The 17,992-nt window shown below is 36.9% G+C and overlaps 1 protein-coding gene across 1 annotated transcript in view; it reads left to right on the top strand.

Moving 5' to 3' along the window:
- The first annotated feature begins 601 nt into the window (after positions 1-601).
- LOC107598293 (F-box/WD repeat-containing protein 7-like) overlaps positions 602-17,992 on the top strand; it is a 35,168-nt gene continuing 17,777 nt past the window's right edge. The window contains exons 1-6 of the mRNA XM_016289589.1: positions 602-894; positions 6,280-6,441; positions 9,999-10,133; positions 13,065-13,188; positions 13,300-13,436; positions 14,526-14,639. Coding sequence (XP_016145075.1) covers positions 799-894; positions 6,280-6,441; positions 9,999-10,133; positions 13,065-13,188; positions 13,300-13,436; positions 14,526-14,639 — 768 coding nt within the window. The 5' untranslated portion in view covers positions 602-798. The remainder of the gene's footprint in view (positions 895-6,279; positions 6,442-9,998; positions 10,134-13,064; positions 13,189-13,299; positions 13,437-14,525; positions 14,640-17,992) is intronic.

Consider the following 17,992-nt stretch of genomic DNA (forward strand, 5'->3'; position numbering starts at 1 on the left):
GAACGGCAGTGTGTGTGTCTAACCCTAACCCACACACACACACTCACACACACACACTGCCGTTCAAAAGTTTGGGATCAGTCAGATTTGTTATGTTTTTATAAAGAATTCTCTTCTGCTCATCAAGGCTGCATTTATTTGATCAGAAATACAGTAATATTGTGAAATATTATTGCAATTTAAAATAATGGTTTTCTATTTTAATATACTTTAAAATATAATTTATTGCTGTGATCAAAGCTGTATTTTCAGCATCATTACTCCAGTCTTCAGTGTCACACGATCTTCAGAAATCATTCTAATATGCTGATTTATTATCAATGTTGGAAATAGTTTTGCTGCTGAATTTTTATTATTATTTTTTGAACCTGTGGTACTTTTTTCAGGATTATTTGTTGAATAAAGTAAAAAAAAAAAAACAGCTTTTATTAAAAATAGAAACAATATGATATTAAAAAATGGAAATAAATAAACAAACAAACACGTAATTAAGTCATAGAAAGTCCAGGGTTTTTTTCCCCCAGGAAGAGGGGAGGCTCTGAAGAGGGCAGGGTCTCTCTCTCTCTCTCTCCTTCTCCTTCTGTTCTCTCAGTCAGTCCGCTCAGAGGACAGTCAATGAGACAGACGGGCGAGTCGCTGGGTTCTTCTGTTCGGCTTCACATGCATCCGTCCGTGGATGAGTATGTCCCTGTCGGATCTATCCGGGATTAATAGAGCCCTTTTCACGCAGATATATTTCCATAAATTCTTCATCGCCTCTCAGTGAATCGCACCCGGATTATCGTCATCACCATCACCATGGGTTTCTACGGCACTTTAAAGATGATCTTCTATAAAGTGAGTAAACGCCGTTCTTCGTGTCTGATGCACTGCGTCTTTTATATCGATACGGCCGTGCGCCTCGCGTCAAAACCCCATCAGCGCGGACGCGACGCGACAGGAACGCGTCCATTATAAATCAAAGAAGCGGTGCGCTGCACAGCGCGATGTGTAATACATCAAATGCAATGCGCGCCCGTGTAATGTACACATCTTGGTTGATTATAACGTCGGCGTTGGGGTTTGTCGCGTCGCGTTCTGAAGGGTGCGTCGGTGGAATACGCGACTGTTCTTACGGCCACTGCGGAAAAATCTCCAGCTGACTGAGAGAATCACCTTCCGCGATATTCATTCACCTACTTTGAGTCTCCTTGACAAGAAGCTCAGATGTTGAAAAGGATGCGATGCACTTATTATGGGGTGTTTGGAGAACATAGGCTCCATCACTATTTCTCCACCATCTGCCCATCCTAACACACACACACACACTGCACCTGCGCTCCCTACATCATACATATCTATCCGTCCCCTGTACATCTCAGCAGCACTGCATCCTTCTTTACTTGTATAGCGGATTTATTTGATCGCATGTTTTTGATGTGCAATCGACTCTGATTTGATAGTTTGATGCTGTGGTATTTGATACTCATCTTCCAGAGCAAACCTGTTGGTGATATTAATTTGTGCTTTGCAGCTGATATGCAGCAGAAACAATATCTGGGCTCCCTCACTGTAGTCATGTTAACGTGGAACGTCCATGCAGTCACGACTATCCTAGAGCTTCAGTGTTGTGATATGTGAATGATTTTGTGTCAGAGTGGTAAAGCATCAGTTTCGGCGCTGCCGGGTGAAGGGTGAAGGGTGTGTTTCCTCCACTGGCTGGCGGCATCAGGCCACCCTGCACTGATTGGGTCACTGTGTCATTGCTTTTGAAGCCACGTCTGTCCCGAAACTTTATATTTGAGTGAAACGAGTGTTAAGAGCTTTTCAGACGCGCTCAGTCACTGCAGTTTTCAGGGTGTCCTCTGATCAGAACAGCATCGACTGAAGTACAGTGACGTTGACGGATGCTCCAGGCAATCTCCTTAATTGTTTGGTTACAAAAACAAAGCTCATTAAGGATATTTGACACTAGATCATGAGATTTTATCCCTAAGCTTCACTGTACTCAGTCTTTGATTTCTTGCAGTTTAACTTCCATGACTTTTCAGATTTTATTTATGAAGTACAGCACACTTAAATAGTCTAAAATGTTTAGCTAAATGCGCAGCTGTGACCAATCTAAGAATTTTCTGAAACGAATAGCAAGGTTCTTCATTCATAAATCACAGGATTTATTGACTAATACATGTTATTTGCCAAGACTGCACCGGTTTCCATGAACACAAGCATTCCTGTTAACCACAGACCGAGCCGTTTTCGCTCGGTGGTGTCAGACATGGAGAATGATTACACAGTGACTCATCTAAAATCAGATGGCTCTCGCTGTAAACCCCAGAGAGAAGCGACAGTCTAATCCACTCACTCAAATAAATGTATAACTAAGGAAATGAATGCTTTTACTTCATTCACGCAGTTTTGTGTACCAAGTAGTCTGTCTAGACAGGTTTAGCTATTAGTAGTGATTAGCAAGTGTGGCGTTCCCTATGTGTTTCGTGTGGAGTAACCTGAGAGAGTCTTAACACTCTCGAACACACACAGGCTCACTTTCCTACGTCTTCAGTGTCATGCCATCTTTTTACTATCTTCTCTTCATTCATGCATATTCACACTCCCTGCCTGTCCTATCTGTTTGACTACCTGTGCAGTGAGATCACTGGCTCAACTGATCCTTGCCAAGCTGTCCTGTAAAATAAACATATAGCTGGCATGGAAGGGGTTAATACATAATCAGAACATTTAATATAAATTTTCAAATGATTTTTGTGGTTTAAAAAAATTGATTTAGTCTCTTATGGACGTTTCTGCAGGGCTTCATCTGTGTTTTTGTTTAGTTTTTTCTCTCCGGTCCTCATTTACGGTGAATCTCGCCGCGTGTGGTGCCTTCAGAAATCCAGACAGAGCTTCATTATCAGACACACCTTTCAGCTCGACCTCTCTCAAGCGTATCAAACACCTGGCACATCTGACTCTAGATCAGTTGCAGCAAATGTGATCATGCCAGTGTTTTATTAGTTTCATTTGAATATAAAGACCAGTAAATGTATATAATATAACTCTAAATTAGCCATGAAAAGGTGAACATGCATAATCTGTATGGTCATCTTATCTCCATGAAATGTCATGAATGTTTTAAGCAAAATTAGGAATGCATTAATATTAAGATTGACACTGATAGCGAACATCAGTAATTATTTTCCTGTTATGGCCAATAATTGATAAAAGGCAGAAATTAGAAGTCTTTACTATTTTGTTTGTATAAATTAAAAATAAAGCACTATAGAATCAGTTTTAACATGCTACAGGTGAATGTAGTGATCACATGTAATGCAGTATGAAAAATTAATATTCATTTTGAGATTTGCTGAAGATTACATTTAGAGCATCAGTAAAAACAGTAATTAGCAGTAAGTCTCTAATGCTCAAAAAGGCTGTATTTATGTGATCAAAATACTGCAAAACATTAATATTGTAAAATATTATTACAATTTAAAGTATCTTTTTAATGTATTTTTATTATTTTTAATTTGAAATGTGATGCGTTCTTGTGATAGCAAAGCTGAATTTTTTTTTTAGGTCATTATTCCAGTTTCCAGCTTAATGTTTTTCAGGGAAACCTGATACATTTTTTTTTTCAAAGATTATAAAGTTCAACAGAAAGACATTTATTTTAAATATAATTTTTTTGTAATAGTGTAGAAGTCTTTAACGTCACCTTTGAGCAATGCAATGCATCCGCGCTGAATATATGTATTAAATATCTAAATATTTATATGTATAAAAACTATTAATTGCTGCCAAAATGCTTGCCAGTGTTCTGGTGGCTTATTCAGTGTACACTTTTGTTTTTTTTTAATAAATCTTGCATATGATTTAGATACTTTTTTTTAATAGTTAGTAGTATATAGTATTAACTATAACCACTGAATGTTGCTTACAGGCACAATGTCATTGTGATTTGGATAGCATTTCAGACCTGTTATTTACCAGTGACATGATACGTAACTGCACGGTAAACGGCAAGTGTGTGTTTCAGTAGTGAAACTCTTCATTTCTGCTCGCATCGTTAATGACTCACAAACCCTTGGCACAGCACAATGATTCATAACTTGGAGTCTATCGCTGAGCTCCTCCTGAAAGTGAACTGCACAGATTCACTGGCAGCCCTGTACTCTCCTAAAATAGTTTAATTCAAATGTGCTCTAGGAGCTCATTGTGTTGAGGACACTGAACCCTTGTTTTTCCAGAGTAGATGCTCCGTAGCCAGGCACCAACTATGCAGCAAAACCAGAGCGGTTTCAGCCTGTGCGGGGCGTGGGTGACAGAGACAGTGAAGCATATAGGGTTGCTTTTATTTCCTTTATGCCCATATAAATTTAGGCTGTTGTGAAAGCACAGTGCCTGTCACGCCCACACAGATGCATGTTTGTTTGTATGTGCCCACCTTTCCAACTCCTATGGGTGTGTGTGTGTGTGTGTGTGTGTGTGGTGACACTGAAGACTGGAGGAATGATGCTGAAAATACAGCTGCGCATCACAGAAATACATTATATTTTAAAGTAGGATATTAAAATAGTTATGCTGAGTTGTAGTAATATTTCAGAATATTACTGTTTTAACTGTTTTTGATTAAAAAAACTTTGAGCATGAGAGATTTTTTTTTTTATTCACGTTATTTAAAAAATCTTACCGATCCCAAACTTTTGAATGATGGTGTACATTATATTTTAAAGTAGGATATTAAAATAGTTATGCTGAGTTGTAGTAATATTTCAGAATATTACTGTTTTAACTGTTTTTGATTAAAAAAACTTTGAGCATGAGAGATTTTTTTTTTTTATTCACGTTATTTAAAAAATCTTACCGATCCCAAACTTTTGAATGATGGTGTATATATATATATTTTAAATTTTTTAAATCCCCATTAGCCTGGTTTCCATCCACGTATTTTTATGCAAATTTTAGTATGTCACATAAAAAGTGCTGGATGGAGACTCTAAGATGCTAATAAAAAGTGAGGTGGGGAAAAAGATGAAAGTAACACATGCACATAAAATATTAGAGAAACATACAGAATTAATTCCTTCATGTGCATCAAAAATGTCATGTGATTTGAATAATTTGCGGTCTGACACACAGACATGAGGAATCTGCCCTCGATTGCTAACAAACACAACGTTCATTAGAGTGTTTTGTTTTTCTTTACCTAAATCACAAATTTGATGACATTTTTAACATTTATTTGCACACAGAATTATGATTGGTCTTTTCTTTCATGCATCCATCTAAAAATCTAGCCACCTTTACACTCCAAATCTCACCTGAAGCTTAAACACTTTTTTTTTTTGCCTTGCAAGATGTAATATATACCGAAAAAAGGGCAAATCTAGCTTATTTTGGTGCCGCTAATGGTTCAGAAATGACACCGTCAGTGTGAAACCACATGCAATCGCCTCCCGAGAGGTTCCTCAGTCGGCAAACCCAAGCTCAGCCGTCAGCTCTGACAAGTGTTCATGCCTTATTGTCAAGGCGCAGGTGTTCTTGTGGTTTATATTAGAACAGTACACGAGCAACCAGGCAGCAGTTGCGTGCTGGGTAATTTAAGCATCTTGGTCTCAGATCCCATTAAATATGAATCCATTATGAAACGGACCTCACTGCGTGCTCGCCTGCGCTCTTCCCTCTCTCCTCCGCATCCGTTGGTTTCTTGCACCGGAGAAGGTATCCGTAGATAAGCAGAATACAAGGAAGGAGTGCTGAATCGTCTTTTTGGTGTTAGTGTAGGGCCCCAGAGACTGTAAGGACTGCTGACATGGGACAACTCTGGCACCTCAAGTGGAAAAGGGAATGTGCTTCAGTTGTTAATCGTTTGCATGCATTAAATGCTTTTGAGCATGTTTTACATGGACTCTCAAATAGTGAAGAAGGTCAACAGAAAAGGGTTTCCATGAGTGAAACATCTGAATGAATTGATTTGGGGGCAGGTGGCTGAATAAAATCATGCTGACTGACTGATTGAGTTCTGAGGTTGAGGTAAATGGTGCTCATCTGGCACCCATTCAGTCCAACTCACCACTTTGGTTTTGGCTGTAATTCTCAAACTATTGTTCTGAAACACAGCCTCAGATCTTTATTTTCAACTCATTTTGTTTTGAAATCTTCCATAAACTGCAGGCTTGCACTGGCCTTTTCATTTTCTTGAATTACCCCAACACAGATGTCTCCTGTCAGAGTCGTTTGTTATAAATTCTGCACCAGAATGCCCTTAGGATGTTATTTTGTCTCTTCCCCGCTCATTAGTTTTCGTCTTTTTCATCCTCCAGTCCCACAGGACTGCCGTTCCCAGCCACCCCCACTACGTTTCGGGACATTCGAGCGGTCAATGGGCAGGGTCAGCAGAGACGGCGCATCACGTCCATCCAGCCCCCCACAGGCCTGCAGGAGTGGCTCCGCACCTTTCAGGTGAGTTCAACCAAACAGCTGAGTTCAGACCGGACAGATGAAACTAACCAGGTGAATGCTCACAGCTAGTACATGGTGCCTAAAACCATAATCATGGTAAAATCACTAACACAGTTTCTCTAGGCATATGTAAGTTCAAGAAATACTGTAATGATATGTACATAATAATATTAACTATACTTATTATTATTATTAATCCTTAGCCTCACATTGCTACAGAGCCCTACGCATCACATGCAGAGAAAAATGACTTTGCATGACTTATTTATTTGTTTCCTCATTTTAATTAAACAATTAGTACAACATGGCCACGATTTTACTAAAACAAGGAAATTAATAAAGATGTGGGAGCTAGGGGCGTGTGATATTCATCCTCTACAATAATATATTAATTGTTGTTTTAATGATGTGCGAGCTGACATTATAGAGTATGTCCCTCAAAAAACAAACAAACTGCGTGATGAAGCAGTCAGAATGAGCTGTAATTCAAGATATGCACGCAAAAAATATCCCTGTATGGGTTTTATATTCATAAAATACAATATAGTTGAGTAATAACACACTAGCAGCAGTGCTGTTTTCCTGAATATCAGCGCGATCACAGATGTGATATTGATTTTATACAGTTTAACAAACAAGAAGTTAATATTGAGTGAGTTACGCTTTAGACACAATAGTGTTTTTTCTGTTTCGCCAGTGAAAAAGCTCCAAGCAAAGCCACCGCAGAATTTTTGTACATCTCTGGTACTAAAATCTGACTAAATCGATGCTAGATATTTAAGCACATGCGGCCATTATGCAACAGGTTTGCAACTACTGTATCTAGATCAGGGGTGTCCAAACTCGGTCCTGGAGGGCCGGTGTCCTGCAGAGTTTAGCTCCAACCCTAATTAAACACACCTGAAGCAGCTAATCAGGCTCTTATAGGCATAGAAACTTCCAATCAGGTGTGTTGAGGCAAGTTGGAGCTAAACTCTGCAGGACACCGGCCCTCCAGGACCCAGTTTGGACAGCCCTGATCTAGATCCTTGTCATATGCGTCTTACTAGAACAACAGTTCAAGCCTCGACAGAGAGCTGAGGCTCCACCTCAGTCAGTGTTTGCTGTGCCTTGCAGGTAATTACAGGCTTGATCAGTCCTCGGGCTTAACGAAGCTGCTCTGGCATGAAACAGCAGATACCTGTGTTGACTAAAAGGCTGAAGAAGCTTTCATCTAATGCGTAAAGTTTCGCCCAAGATGTGTTCTTGCTGCTTCCTAACTAATTTAGAGAGTCGTGCTAGATTTCCGTTCACTCAAAATATCCTTTAATAAGCTTGCAGTGAGAATGTGCACGTAATCCTTCATGACGTCAAAGGCCAGTTTGTTCGAAGGCGTCTCGGGACAGAAGCAGCATGTATAACATCCTCTCAGTTGTGGTCTGTCTGTGGGTTCAGAAAGGGTTTTGTTTATTTGCTCAGTCAGTGCTTGATGAGTTGCTTGCTTTGTGTCCTGAGTTATTGTAAGGCTTATTTCTGGAGGTGCAAATGACACCCTGCATCCCTGTGAGTCAGCAGCTTCAATGCTTCAGTATCGCTTACGGGATTCACATTAAATGTCTAATTTCTGCATTCTAAGCCTGCGGTGATATATCTTTGTGGCAGTTCTGTGTGTTCAGGGTTGAATTCAGCCGCTAGAATTGCAACCTTGTCATATTTTGTATACATGGGAGTCCTGGCAGTGAATGTTAAATATGTGATTTAAAAGAAAAAGAAAATTTAAGATATACTGCCATTCAGGGATTTGTAATGTTTTTAAAGAAGGTGCTTTTGCTCATCAAGGCTGCATTTATTTGATCAACAGTAATATTGTGAAATATTATTACAATTTAAAATAATGTTTTCTATTTTAATACATTTTAAAATGTAATGTATTTCTGTGATGCGCAGCTGTATTTTCAGCATCATTACTCCAGTCTTCAGTGTCACATGATCTTCAGAAATCATTCTGATATGCTGATTTATTATCAATGTTGGAAACAGTTGCACTGCTTACGGTTTTATTTGGAAAATGTTCTGCTTTTTTCAGCATTGTTTGATGAATAAAGGTAAAAAAAGAACAGCATTTATTTAAAATAGAATTATTTTGTTACAATATACACTTTCATTCAAACGTTTGGGGTCACTACATTTTTTTTCTTTATTTTTTTGAAATAAATAAATACTTTTATTCAGCAAGGATGTGTTAAATTGATAAAGTGCCAGTAAAAACTTTTATTGTTAGAATATATTTATATTTTGAATAAATGCTTATTATTATTATTTAACTTGCCCTATTGTTCTTCTAATTTAATTTAATTCTACTATTTATTTTTTCAGATTTCAGAATCATGTCCAAACTTGGCAGATGTAAAGGGATTCTTGATATCTTAAATAATGTTGCTGTGGCAACGTGTCAAACTTAAGTATTATTTTCAGGTGTTTTTAAGGCACTTAACATGCTTAGAATTTCATGAAACTCGACACACACATCAGTATTAGTGATAATTAGACACTGGCAAAAGCTCATAAATTTTAAAATGATTATAGGTCATTGAAAGTTTTCTATATCCTACCCTCTCTGTGTGTGTATCTGTTTCACACTCTTGAGATTCTAGAGTTACCCTTTCTGGGGGCAAACAGCAAATTAAAAACTATCAGAAATTTCAGCTGACAGATGAAGGCTCTAACACTAAGGTTCTTATTATAGGATAAGAAATTGTTTAAGCCTGATCCTGTACTACAGAGTTTCCATGAGTTAGAATGACAAACAAACACATAAATTAAGTTAATATGTACTTTACTGGTAATACAGTACAGTTACACTTTACAATGTCTCATTTGTTAACATCAGTTACATCATTAACTTGCATGAACAATATATTATATTAATAAATAATGCAAGTAAGTTTTGAATTTAAAATGAACTAGGATTAATAATGGCTTGGGCCCGTCATTGCCGCTATATTCTAAACTTGCTCTTCGTAAGTGCATTATCTATAGAATGATTTTAGAAAATGCTTATGACTTTGAAAAATAATGCAAATTAATTTGATAAGGTTTGGGAAGCCTGTGCTGATCTCAGGCTTAGTTTAATTAGTTTGCTTCGATTAAAGAACCAACACAATTGAACATTTTAATCTGATTTTTCCGCAACTGTTTAATGGAATCTCATTATTTTGAGCTGTTAAAACAGTCAGTTATAGACATAAACCAGCCTGTGACAACAACGCCGGACTTGAGCAGTAAATTACGGTGCTTTATTACGTTCCGAGCGCCGTGAGATCAGCGAAACATTTTATTCAACTGGATGAAGTTGACCGCAACGTAATATGGGGAGAACGAACCCTGGGAAGTTTCCAACAGCCCCAAGACATGAAGACTTACGAGAACCTTCTCGGTTACGTTCATGCCAGAAGTTACCGTTTCACGGGACGGTATGCTGCTGTAGAGCCAGTGAAAAAGCATCGCCTGAAACTGAAATGTAAATCTAAAGCGCTAAGTGTAAATGGATGGCTCTATGTTTTTGGTGTGTGTTACAGAGCTGGAGTGGCCCAGAGAAGCTGCTCGCGCTGGATGAGTTGATTGACAGCTGTGAGCCAACGCAGGTGAAGCACATGATGCAGGTGATCGAACCACAGTTTCAGAGAGACTTCATCTCGCTCCTGCCCAGAGAGGTAAAGCACTCACACACTCATCTTTGTGTTGAGAAATTTGCAGAAACACTGATTATCACTGATACACGTTTTGATGCCACTAACTTAGCAAACTTGGGCACTTATATCAACCTTGTAAACAGAACTTGTTTCCTAGCTAGTAGTGTGCTCTTTGTGTAGAAGTTGTGTATGGCTAGATTAAGACAAATCTGTGTCTAATAGAATGCAGCAGTCGGGTTCACATTAATTTTCTCCATAGGGGAACTGATTTTAAACAATAACTTATTAACCGTTAAATTCGTGCCTGCTTTAAGTGACGAGGTTGTTAATGAATGCTTTTGTTGAAGCCATCAACCCACTTATTTCAACTTATTTTTTAAATACTCAAGCTTAACAGTCGAACTCCTGATGGAAAAACTGCATTACCCATGATTCTGCAACAAATTCATGACAAGCATGAGAATTGCGACAAGAAAATCATGCAAGAACACTTCAGTTTATATTTGGCAATATATCTCAAATGTGTTGTTTTTAGTGCTGCCAAACGATTAGTCGCGATTAATCGCATCCAAAATAAACGTTTTTGTTTACATAATATATGTGTGTGCACTGTGCATATTTATTATGTGTATATATAAATACAAACACATGCATGTATATATTTCAGAAAAACTTTGTTTATATATTAAATATATTTATATCAGTACATAATATATGTGTGCACTGTGCATATTTATTATGTGTATATATAAATACAAACACATGCATGTATATATTTCAGAAAAACTTTATTTATATATTAAATATATTTATATCAAATATAAGAATATGAATATATAAATGTATAAACATGTAAATATTTTCAAAATATATTCTTTGTGTGTGTATTTATATATGCATAATAAATATACACAATACACATACATATATAATGTAAACAAAAAATTTGGTAGCACTTTATTTTAGGGTCTCTTACATTTAAAAGTCTTACCAACCCCACTTTCGGAAAGACATTTCATTTCAACGTGTGCCTACATTTCAGTTTTCTAGTTCCTTGTTACTGTAAGGCATAATATTAAATCTCTTTAATCACCCTTAAACTGCTTTTTATGGCTTGAAGTCTTTATCTAATTTGGAAATCCTTCTGAGAGACGCCCATCAGTGCATCACTTGGGGAACTGAAATGTTTAAGACCCTGAAAAGAGCAACTTAAGTCCTCTCGACGGCACAGTGGGTGCCAGAAAATAGGGATTTTGGGTTATTCATACTCGGTTGTTACCATGGTGACCATGAACCTGTTGGTTCCTGTAATTGAAAGCTGCTGTGTCATTTGCCAGCATCAGCAGCATCACGTTGTTCTTGCGCATCACTGTAATACTAGCATTTCTGTTCATTTTGTAATTAATCCTCTTTTTCTCTCTGTTTTCAGGTGTTGAAAGGCCATGACGATCATGTCATCACCTGTCTCCAGTTCTGTGGAAACTGCATTGTGAGCGGCTCAGACGACAACACGCTCAAAGTATGGTCTGCTGTTACTGGGAAGGTGAGATTTTCTTTATTTTAATAATTTTCTAAGGACCTTATAAAGTAAAAACAAACACTGATAAATATATAAATGTTTGAATACATTAATTATACATTTAAAATATGAATTTTCACAAATTCAAGAAACTGAATATAAAATATTCAGTTGAATATCTGCTGTAAGTATATTAATTACAGCAGATGATTCTGATTAAAATTGATTAAATATTAGCAATTATTATTATTTTTTTAAATATGCATGTCTTATTTGTATATCTAATATTTCAAAAACCCAAAACGTTTCTTATATTGTTACATTCAGTAAGATATTACATGAATCAAGTAAATGATACCAAATTTTCAATTCCAAACAGCCATATTTGAGAAAAGATTTGAGTAGTTTGCATTACTGGAAATTGCTGTTATTATTTTGGGTTAGTTCACCCAAAAATTTTAATTCTGTCATTAATTACTCACCTTCGTGTTTTTCGAAACCCGAAAGATCTTCTGAACACAATTTAAGATATTTTTGATGAAATCTGAGGGCTCTCTGACCCTCCCATAGACGGCAAGGTAACTACCACGTTCAAGGTCCAGAAAAGTACCAAGATGATCGACAAAGTAGTCTGTGTGGCATCAGTTGTTCAACTGTAAAGTTACGAAGCTACGAGAATACTTTTTTTGCGCAATGAAAACAAAAATAACGACTTTATTCCACATTTTCGTATATATATTTTATTCAATACATGGGGGCTGGTGATGGTTTAGGTATTAGTTTGTAATATATTTTGTTATATTATCAATTAGATTATCAGTAATTATGACAATGTTTGTCACCGTATGAAAGTGCTTTTTATATAGCAATTTGATGTGATTTTTTATTTTTTTTATTAAAAAAAATATACATTTTAAATTGTATACATTTTCTGTCAATTGAAATATAATTTAAGAACATACTTAATTAAAATTAGTTTCATTTACCCAATGTTCTGTTTAACCACTTCTATAAGGCTTTCATAATTGCATATATTTTTACCTAAAATCCTATCAAAAATATAATAATAATTATTATTATCAGTGTTATAATTATCTTTATAATAATCATTATATTAGTATGATTTTTCATTATTTACATTTATTTGTTTTGCTATTTAACATTTTGTGGGATTTTAAAAAGTATCACCTTGAATACATTTCAGATTTTTTTGTCTAGTATTAATCTTACATGTCTTTATATAGCTTGTTACTTGTGTGAGTTTTGTTATTTATTCTGTTTTTCGCCATCGTCTTGCTGCTGACACGGTGTTAAAAAAATAAATACAATAAATGTAACATTTTGGCAGAAATATTTATCCTGTTGTAGCCTACACTTCCAACCTCCCTCACGCTCTCCTGTCTGATTGGTTTTCTGTCTGTCTTGTGTTGTAGTTGGCCTTACACGTGTTGTCATTTCTGGAGCCAAAGGATCTGCTTCAGGCAGCTCAGACGTGTCGTTACTGGCGCATCCTAGCAGAGGACAACCTGCTCTGGAGGGAGAAATGCAAAGAAGAAGGTGCTTTTCCATCAACTCTGTGGCTTTGGAAATTCATGCACATGTATATTGAATAGTTGCCTCAAGAGTAGAATCATGCATTGAATCATTAGTGTCACGTCTGTTTTGCAGGTATTGACGAGCCCTTGCACATAAAGAGAAGGAAGGTTATCAAGCCAGGGTTCACACACAGCCCCTGGAAGAGTGCCTATATTAGACAACACAGAATAGACACCAACTGGAGGAGAGGAGACCTCAAATCACCTAAGGTAGCTGTGGTGTTCACTGCTGCTTCTCACTCTTACTTCATGAGTGCATTCCCTGATAGCTGGATATACACCTGTTTTAAATGAGATTGCAAGTGTTTATGCGCAGTCTGCAAGGCACTGCAAATGGCACAGGGAACAAGTGTGCATTAATACATCACAGGAAGTGCGTATGAGTATACATGCATTAAATATAGAATATAATCTTTATTTTATAAATATATGATTTTCACTATATATATACAGTGCGATTCAATAGTTTGGGGTCAGTTTTATTTTATTACAAGAATGCAATAAATTGATCAAAAGTGACAGTACAGAGATGTTACAAGTAATTTTTGCTCCAAATAAATTGTGTTCTTTTGAAGTTTCTATTCATCAATGAATCCTGAAAAAAAACTTTAAAAAACAGGCAGCGCAACTGTTTTCAACATGAATAATAATCAGCATATTAGAATGATTTCTGAAGGATCATGTGACGCTGGAGATTCTGAAAATTCAGCTTTGATCACAGCAATAAATTACATTTTAACAGATATTCACATAGAAAACCGTTATAATGTTTCACAGATATTACTGTTTTTACTGTATTTATCAAATAAATGCAGCCTTGATGTGCGTTTAGATGCTTTCAAAAACATTTAAAAGTCTTACCAACCCCACTTTCGGAAAGACATTTCATTTCAACGTGTGCCTACATTTCAGTTTTCTAGTTCCTTGTTACTGTAAGGCATAATATTAAATCTCTTTAATCACCCTTAAACTGCTTTTTATGGCTTGAAGTCTTTATCTAATTTGGAAATCCTTCTGAGAGACGCCCATCAGTGCATCACTTGGGGAACTGAAATGTTTAAGACCCTGAAAAGAGCAACTTAAGTCCTCTCGACGGCACAGTGGGTGCCAGAAAATAGGGATTTTGGGTTATTCATACTCGGTTGTTACCATGGTGACCATGAACCTGTTGGTTCCTGTAATTGAAAGCTGCTGTGTCATTTGCCAGCATCAGCAGCATCACGTTGTTCTTGCGCATCACTGTAATACTAGCATTTCTGTTCATTTTGTAATTAATCCTCTTTTTCTCTCTGTTTTCAGGTGTTGAAAGGCCATGACGATCATGTCATCACCTGTCTCCAGTTCTGTGGAAACTGCATTGTGAGCGGCTCAGACGACAACACGCTCAAAGTATGGTCTGCTGTTACTGGGAAGGTGAGATTTTCTTTATTTTAATAATTTTCTAAGGACCTTATAAAGTAAAAACAAACACTGATAAATATATAAATGTTTGAATACATTAATTATACATTTAAAATATGAATTTTCACAAATTCAAGAAACTGAATATAAAATATTCAGTTGAATATCTGCTGTAAGTATATTAATTACAGCAGATGATTCTGATTAAAATTGATTAAATATTAGCAATTATTTTTTTTTTTTTAAATATGCATGTCTTATTTGTATATCTAATATTTCAAAAACCCAAAACGTTTCTTATATTGTTACATTCAGTAAGATATTACATGAATCAAGTAAATGATACCAAATTTTCAATTCCAAACAGCCATATTTGAGAAAAGATTTGAGTAGTTTGCATTACTGGAAATTGCTGTTATTATTTTGGGTTAGTTCACCCAAAAATTTTAATTCTGTCATTAATTACTCACCTTCGTGTTTTTCGAAACCCGAAAGATCTTCTGAACACAATTTAAGATATTTTTGATGAAATCTGAGGGCACGCTGACCCTCTTATAGACAGCAAGGTAACTACCACGTTCAAGGTCCAGAAAAGTACCAAGATGATCGACAAAGTAGTCTGTGTGGCATCAGTTGTTCAACTGTAAAGTTACGAAGCTACGAGAATACTTTTTTGCACAATGAAAACAAAAATAACGACTTTATTCCACATTTCTCTACTGTGTCACTTGTGGACGCACGTTCACGACAGTATCATGACGCGAGCGTGTGGCGGCGTCGGCGCTGACCCAGATCCGGCGTAATGAAAAAGTAAGCAAAAAAGTATTCTCGTAGCTTCGTAACTTTACAGTTGAACAACTCGATCATCTTGGTACTTTTCTGGACCTTGAACGTGGTAGTTACCTTGCTGTCTATGGGAGGGTCAGAGAGCCCTCAGATTTCATCAGAAATATCTTAAATTGTGTTCCGAAGATGAACGAAGGTCTTACGGGTTTCGAACAACACGAGGGTGAGTAATTAATGACAGAATTTTCATTTTTGGGTGAACTAACCCTTTAACATTTCTGTTGTCAAATATTAAATGTTTCGCTAGTTTCATCTTACCTCGCTCTCTTTCAACGTTACACTGCCGCTGGATTAGTAAACCCCGCCTACTTTGATTTGATTGGTCCAGCTCAATCAGTTTGACATGATGAGCAGCCTAAAAATAACTATTAAACCTTTTTGTGATCCTAACAACAAACAGAGCGCTGCATAATGGAGTGCAGCAGAATCTTGTAAATGTTTTTAAATATTTGAGGTATGCGCAGCTGTCTCCTCTCATCCTCTCTCTCTCTCTCTCTCATGGGAGGTGTGTTTTCATTGAGCATCCTTGTACAGCAGCACTCCCTGCCATCGCAATTCATCCAGAAAACCTGTACATGACCATCTTCATCACTTATTCACGTGAGAACGTGAGGAGTCATGTTCTATTGAACGCTGAGATGATCACTAACAACAAACAGCATGTCTTTCTTTCTCTCTTTCTCACCTCCGTTCTCTGCCGTTCCCTTCCTCCTGCGCTTTAAGGATTCATTGCACTAGCTGATGCTGTGACACGGTCCTTGTGCTGCAGGTTTATGGCAGTTGTAAAATAATGTGTGTGCGGTCATCCTCTCTCTCTCTTTCTCTCTCTCTCTCTCTCTCTCTCTCTCGCTCTCTCTCGCTCTCTCTCGCTCTCTCTCGCTCTCATGGGAGGTGTGTTTTCATTGAGCATCCTTGTACAGCAGCACTCTCTGCCATCGCAATTCATCCAGAAAACCTGTACATGACCATCTTCATCACTTATTCACGTGAGAACGTGAGGAGTCATGTTCTATTGAACGCTGAGATGATCACTAACAACAAACAGCATGTCTTTCTTTCTCTCTTTCTCACCTCCGTTCTCTGCCGTTCCCTTCCTCCTGCGCTTTAAGGATTCATTGCACTAGCTGATGCTGTGACACGGTCCTTGTGCTGCAGGTTTATGGCAGTTGTAAAATAATGTGTGTGCGGTTCACTCATCATCCAGCGCTGGCCTTTCCGTCCTGACCTCCAGTTTCAACCAGCGTCTAATGAAATCTCTCTTTTTAATGTTCACTATGATACCAGATACTAACACGGGCGTTATCATCGCTTCAATTCTTCCCGCTTTTCACAGAAGAGGATCTCAAATCATTCCCAAGGTTATCAGCCTTTGAGCTTCTGTAATCAAATCTAGCGTGCATTGAATCAAAGCGAGACGTGATTGGTTCAGCGGCAACATGCCGTCTGATGAGAGACATCATCGTAGCAGATGCGCCATGATTAGGGTCATCGCCGCATCTATGGCAGGCTGCCTTTTTGTTCCCATCATGCAGTGTTGTCGAAAAGAAGCACCAGCTTGAAAATGCTTGTAAAGCTCGGATCAGCTTCTGTCACCCAGAAATATATCCAAATTCTTTCAAAAAAGGTTAGAACAGGCATTTGTCCAATCAGAGAGTGAGCAAGCCATTTTACTATGAAAATATATATGTATGCATGTATATACTCTGCTGTTCAAAAGTTTGGGATCAGTAAGATTTTTTATGTGTTTTAAAGAAGTCTCTTCTGTTCATCAAGGCTGCATTTATTTGACCGAACATACAGGGGGAAAAAACTGATTTAAAATAATGGTTTTCTATTTTAATATACTTTAAAATATAATTTATTTCAAATTCTTTCAAAAAAGGTTAGAACAGGCATTTGTCCAATCAGAGAGTGAGCAAGCCATTTTACTATGAAAATATATATGTATGCATGTATATACTCTGCTGTTCAAAAGTTTGGGATCAGTAAGATTTTTTATGTGTTTTAAAGAAGTCTCTTCTGTTCATCAAGGCTGCATTTATTTGACCGAACATGCAGGGGGAAAAAACTGATTTAAAATAATGGTTTTCTATTTTAATATGTTTTAAAATATAATGTATTTCTGTGATGCGCAGCTGTATTTTCAGCATCATTCCTCCAGTCTTCAGTGTCACATGATCTTCAGATATCAGTATAATATGCTGATTTATTATCAATGTTGGAAACAGTTTTGCTGCTTAATTTGTTTTTTTTTGGGAAGCTGTGATACTTTTTTCAGGATTCTTTGATGAAAAATTTAAAAAGAACAGCATTTATTTCAAATAGAAATCTATTATAACAATATAAGTATTTATCACTTTTTATCAATTTAACACATCCTTGCTGAATAAAAGTTTTAATTTCTTTCAAAAAAAGAAAGAATAAAAATGTACCGACCCCAAACTGTTGAACGGTAGTGTATATTGTTAGAAAAGATTTCTGTTTTAAATAAATGCTCTTCTTTTTAACTTTTTATTCAT

This window comes from Sinocyclocheilus grahami, unplaced genomic scaffold (assembly GCF_001515645.1).
Source record: "Sinocyclocheilus grahami isolate Dianchi unplaced genomic scaffold, SAMN03320097.WGS_v1.1 scaffold249.1, whole genome shotgun sequence".
In the NCBI taxonomy this organism is placed as follows: Eukaryota; Metazoa; Chordata; class Actinopteri; order Cypriniformes; family Cyprinidae; genus Sinocyclocheilus; species Sinocyclocheilus grahami.